The following is a 5404-nucleotide window of genomic DNA, read 5'->3' as shown; positions in this document are numbered from 1 at the left end:
ATTATATATATTACTGTTCTAAACTTAGAAAACCGTTAATGTGTACATAATCTAGCTAATCTGTGAATTGTAAAGCTGAGAATTAATTTTTTCACTTTAGTGAAAACATTTATATATATATACCAGTAATTATGTCAATGAACTGTAAGTCATCGAATATATTGTTTATAATTTCATGTAACTGTGAGGTAGACGTACAACTCTATTGAATAATAAATTGTAATGGACAGTAGTACCGTAGAGAAATTCGAATATTCCTTAATTTTCAACACTATTATACGAGCAACGTGATTCACAACAAGATTTATAATATAATATATTATATATATTACCATTCTGAACCTAAAAAACCGTTAATGTGTACATAATCTAGCTAATCTGTGGAATTTAAAGCCAAGGAATTAATTTGTTTACTTTAGTGGAAACATTTATATGTATATATATATATATATATATATATATTGGTTAATATGTCAATGAACTATAAGTCATCTAATATATTGTTTATAATTTCATGTAATTGTGAGGTAGACGATTAACTTGTCTATTGAATAATAAATTGTAATGGACAGTAGTACCGTAGAGAAATTTGTATATTCGTTAATTTTCAACACTATTATACGAGCAACGTGATTCACAACAAAATTTATAATACAATATATTATATATATTACCGTTCTAAACCTAGCAAACCGTTAATGTGTACATAATCTAGCTAATCTGCGGACTTTAAAGCTAAGCATCTGATTTCTTCACTTTAGTGGAAATATTTATATATATATATATATATTGGTAATTATGTCAATGAATTATAAATCACAAAATTGGAATAATAAATCTGATGATTTATTTGTGTATCATCAAATAAATTTGTATCATTGTTCTTGACTCAAGTACACTATCATAATTAATCTCTGACGCGTTTATAGAATCGTTAGATTATTTAAAAATAAAAACATCTCTTTTATGTATTAAAAATATTAACAAATTTATATTTATTTTGTTTCAAACAATATACGTACTTCTTGAAAATAATTGTTAATTCATTTTGTAGATTATATCTTTCTCCTTGAAATGACTACCATTCTATAATCTCTAATGGTCTAATCATTTTTGAATCACCTTAGGGTATCATATATAGAAAATAAAAAGAAAATAAATAAATGTATAGAGAGATCATATCGAATGGGATATTCCCCGCATTATTTTCAGAAGTAATATAGAAATTGTTATGCTTATAAATACGTTTGCAACGATACGATTTAGTTGATTTGTTATCCGTGGAAAAGGATTCACGTTCATGAAGGAAAATACGAAAAATTGTGGATGAAAAGGTTGTACGGTGAATACAAAAAAAAAGAAAACGTGCAATCTCCGGAAATATATAATATATATATATATCGAATCTACAATCGCGTAGAAGAGATTTTTCTTTACTTACGATTTTATTTCTGTTTTTAAAGGATAAACAAGATTCTTATTCTTGTTTTCCTCGAAGAAAAGATTTTCTAACGAGAAAAGTACAAAATATTATTTAACTTTAGAAATATATCGCTTAAAATATCGATTCAAATATAATTTTCTAAATTGTTCCTTACCCATGTGGTTTATTGTTTTTCATAGTTAGAACATCCCCTTGCTATTAGACAGTTTGGTATGTGGATAACCAACGAACCCGTTAGGAGTATTATCCAAACAATCTCGAACCGACAAGCAAACAAACTATCAACCAACCAACCAACAAACCAACCAACCAACCAAGCAAGCCAGTACTTCAACTTGACTTAACAATAAACTGTCCTACCTTCTACGTAATTTTATAGATGTTCAACATACACGGAAATATATGTATGAGCCGTTTATTTTGAAAATGATGTAAGTCCATTTATATTCGAGTCGAGATATTGAAGGGGTTTGCTACGTTAGAATAAATTTAAAAATATAAATAACTGAGATGACAGAGTAGAATAGTTTAGAAGAAAAATGTTTAGATTCTAGTTTAGAGTAGAAATGTTTTTGGGTTTCTAAAAGTTATCAAATTGATCATAATTAACATTATTTAAGAAATACTTTACTTTATTTTTAAGACACTTTAAAAATAAACCTTTTTCATCATTTCATTAACCAACAAATTTTTAAATCTTACCAAAATCTTCAATGATTTTTTTAAATATTTATTGTTAGTAAGAAGTTTGTTTCAGAATAAAAATGTAACTATTATTTATGTACATGCATATGGTACAATAAACACACGTCTTTTTATTCTTTTCATTGTATTCTCGACTATATACACGTAAAATGTAATATTTTTCTTATTGTTAGACTAATATTGTCATTGCTATCCAGCAATATAAGGTCAAGTTAAAACATATTTTCTCATATTAACGTACGTTTCTTCTACGATCCATTTACGGAAGAAAAATTTCAAGTGAAAATGGAAAAGATGATCTTAAAAACGAGAGAGTATCCTCTTGGGTATCTCTCAAAGTTTGCATTTCATTTTGCCGCACATTCTACACACTAGTTTCTTTTTTCTTTTTTCTTTTTTTTTCTATTTATCCTTTTTCATACTCTCTTTGGCTATTTCACACTTTATTTTCGTTACCATTCAAAATATATAGTTTTTCTCCGTACAACTTTTTTCTCTAGTCAGTGAACAAGTTGACCAACGTATCATATTTTTTTGTCACGATATTTATTTGCGAAACATAAATGGTGACAAACTAACGAACGAACAAAAAAGAAACAAACAGTCGATATAGTTTTGATTGATTTATTTGCTTATTATTATTATTATTATTATTATTATTATTTTAAATTGGTGATAAGTTCTTTGGTTGCATCGTTAAAGTTTTGCTCGATATATCGGTTGCAATATTCTTTTCATAGAACGAGCTCGAAATAAAGCAAGCTTCTACGTGGAATATCCAGTGAGAAGATGGAGAGGAAGAAGAAGAAGAAGAAGAAGAAGAAGAAGAGGAAGAAGAATGCGGATGTCGGAGGTATTAAATTCCAAAGGTGTCGTGTAATGCACGACGTAGTGTCGCGACAGATCAAAATTCGAAATTTTTATCGTAACAGATGTACACTTATGTTATAGTTTCTTTATCTTTCTATACTTTTTTGTTATCTTTATTATTTATTTATTTAGTATTTCTTTCGTCCAAAATTACAATTTTTAATGATAAAATTTTACAGGGAACTTGGACATGAAAAGAAGTAGAACTGAGGACTAATTTTGTTGAGGACTTTAAATAATAACGATCGAATTAACGAAATTTAAATGTGTTGTGTTTGGAATATTAACAAAAAGAAAAATGTATGTCGAATTAAAGAAAAAAGACGCTGAACTTTAAAGATTAAGTTGCTGAAGAAGTCCCAATAAAGGGACGAAACGTCCAACTCAATCAAACTAAGTTCTACTTCTTTTCATGTCCAAGTTCCCTGTTAAATTTTATCATTTATTATTTATTATCCAACGAAAAAACAATTTTCGATTTTTCGATGAAAAGAAAAAGATCGTTAAGAGAACACGATAATTATTATATCGAAACACTTAATACAAAGATGTCCGATATATATTTTTTTATCTAACCTCACTTTTTTTCTTATTTTTTAGGAAATCGTAGTTGCGAAAAACTTTTCAGTGGAAAGAAAGAAAGAAAGAAAGGAAAGAAGATAAAAGAATGAAAAAAAGAAATAGGGGAAAGGGGCTTCGTTAACGGGAAAAACCCACGCTCCTCGAGGGTTGTTTTATTTCGATATTTCGTTTTATTTTTCGCGTTGGTATCGTCGTTGTTGGATATCTTCGTCCCCTTTTTTTTTTTCATCATTTTGGTTTTTAATTTCTTCTTCTTCTACTGCTCGTTAAATTCAATACTCGTTCGACTGTTGAAAAAAAAATAAAAAAGAAGAAATTTTCGAGGTCTTCGTGCTCATTTAAAAGTGGGTCTACGTGAGCATAAACCATCACGTGCAAGTCCCTTGACAATCGATATTACTTGGGTTATCAAATTAAATTTATGTTACATTATTACGAATAACGCGAGTATCATCATCGAGAAATAATGGATGAACACACACTTTTTAATAATTTAATATATATATTTTTTTATATTTATTTTATTACTCAAACAATCGCGTGGTTATGTCATTTCGTAAAATTATTCGCAAACGTTTAAATTTTCTATGCGAGAACCTTGACATAGAAAATTTATGAAGAGGGATCGATAAATGCTGGTTTTAAAATTAGACACTAAAAAAAGCTTCTTCTTCTTCTTCTGCTTCTTGAGAAAAAGGAAAAGTTAAATAGAAGTTATAGGCACGTTTTTACAATATCACAAGTCACCATTTGTTTCTTGAAAATAGTCTAGTTTCATCCCTTAACGTTCGTTCTACTTTCATTAATACTTTCCGTTCTCATTTACTTTCGTTCTTTCTTTAACGTTTCTCGCGTGCTTTCTACCCGGTTTCAATGAAAATTGCAATTAGTGGAGGTAGCGTGTGATATCTTCGTGAGAAGCAACCGTCTATGTATTTCAAACTGACTATTAGACGTTTTGTATTATCGAGGGATAGAATTTTCACTTACTCGTAATTCTAACGTTTTACGATTACGACAATTAAAACAATTTTTAATCTACGTGTACAATTGAGCCGCTTATTTTGAAAGTGGCCTAACTCCATTTACCTTCAAATCGAGATATTTAAAGATTTGCGTTTCAATGAATTTAAAAATATACGTATAGGATACTAATGGTTCATACTGCTTAAGCGTATCTAAGGATGTTAAATTTAAAGTTCCTGTTAAAATAGTGGCAATTAATAAGTAAATAACATGCGTTTTCTTATCAAGAATGGAGTTGGGCCACTTTCAAAATTAATAGTCAGATTCATTATAAAATTTGAAGGTGCCCAAGTTCATTCAACATAATTTAAAATCTTTCAAATTGAAAAAAAAAACAATACTGAATTTKTTTTATATATGTTGAAAACACTTCGGAAACATAATTTATGCGATTCAAAACATTTTTTAATTTATTACAGAACATAGAAAATTACAAACATAAATCTATTACAAAACAATTTACTATTCGTCTACATTTTATGTGTGTGTAAGGGATTTGAAGAAATCATGATGTTCTGGTGGTATGTATCGTAATAGGTCAATTATGTCCTTAAATTTTGCTGTTGTAATTTGTCYGATATTTTTATACAGTGATGTCAATACAATATTTTYGAACTTTCTTGRTCTAMCCCRACGTGGTAATAAATTCAGGACTTGAAAATTTTCGTTCTCATTCATTGATGTCTTATAGAAAATTTTATACGGTTCATTTTTGACAAAACGCATCCAACATATTTTAAACCAGTTTATTGGTTCTCCGTTAGAATTCTTTACCCT

At 28.4% G+C, this 5404-nt stretch overlaps 1 protein-coding gene across 2 annotated transcripts in view; it reads right to left on the bottom strand.

The window, feature by feature from the left end:
- The window catches only part of LOC106790425, a 44888-nt gene that overhangs the window by 23422 nt on the left and 16062 nt on the right, over positions 1–5404 (bottom strand). Inside the window, exon 1 of one of the 2 annotated variants that reach the window (XM_014755297.1) lies at positions 1599–1708. The exons of the other annotated variant lie outside the window; for it this stretch is intronic. Coding sequence (XP_014610783.1) covers positions 1599–1621 — 23 coding nt within the window. The 5' untranslated portion in view covers positions 1622–1708. Of the gene's footprint in view, positions 1–1598; positions 1709–5404 lie in introns of those variants that run through there. 2 annotated transcript variants of the gene reach the window in all.

Source organism: Polistes canadensis, unplaced genomic scaffold (assembly GCF_001313835.1).
Source record: "Polistes canadensis isolate GaletaPanama2010 unplaced genomic scaffold, ASM131383v1 scaffold_238, whole genome shotgun sequence".
In the NCBI taxonomy this organism is placed as follows: Eukaryota; Metazoa; Arthropoda; class Insecta; order Hymenoptera; family Vespidae; genus Polistes; species Polistes canadensis.
The sequence above is the reverse complement of the archived record's forward strand: the minus strand, read 5'-3'. Positions and strand labels throughout refer to the sequence as shown.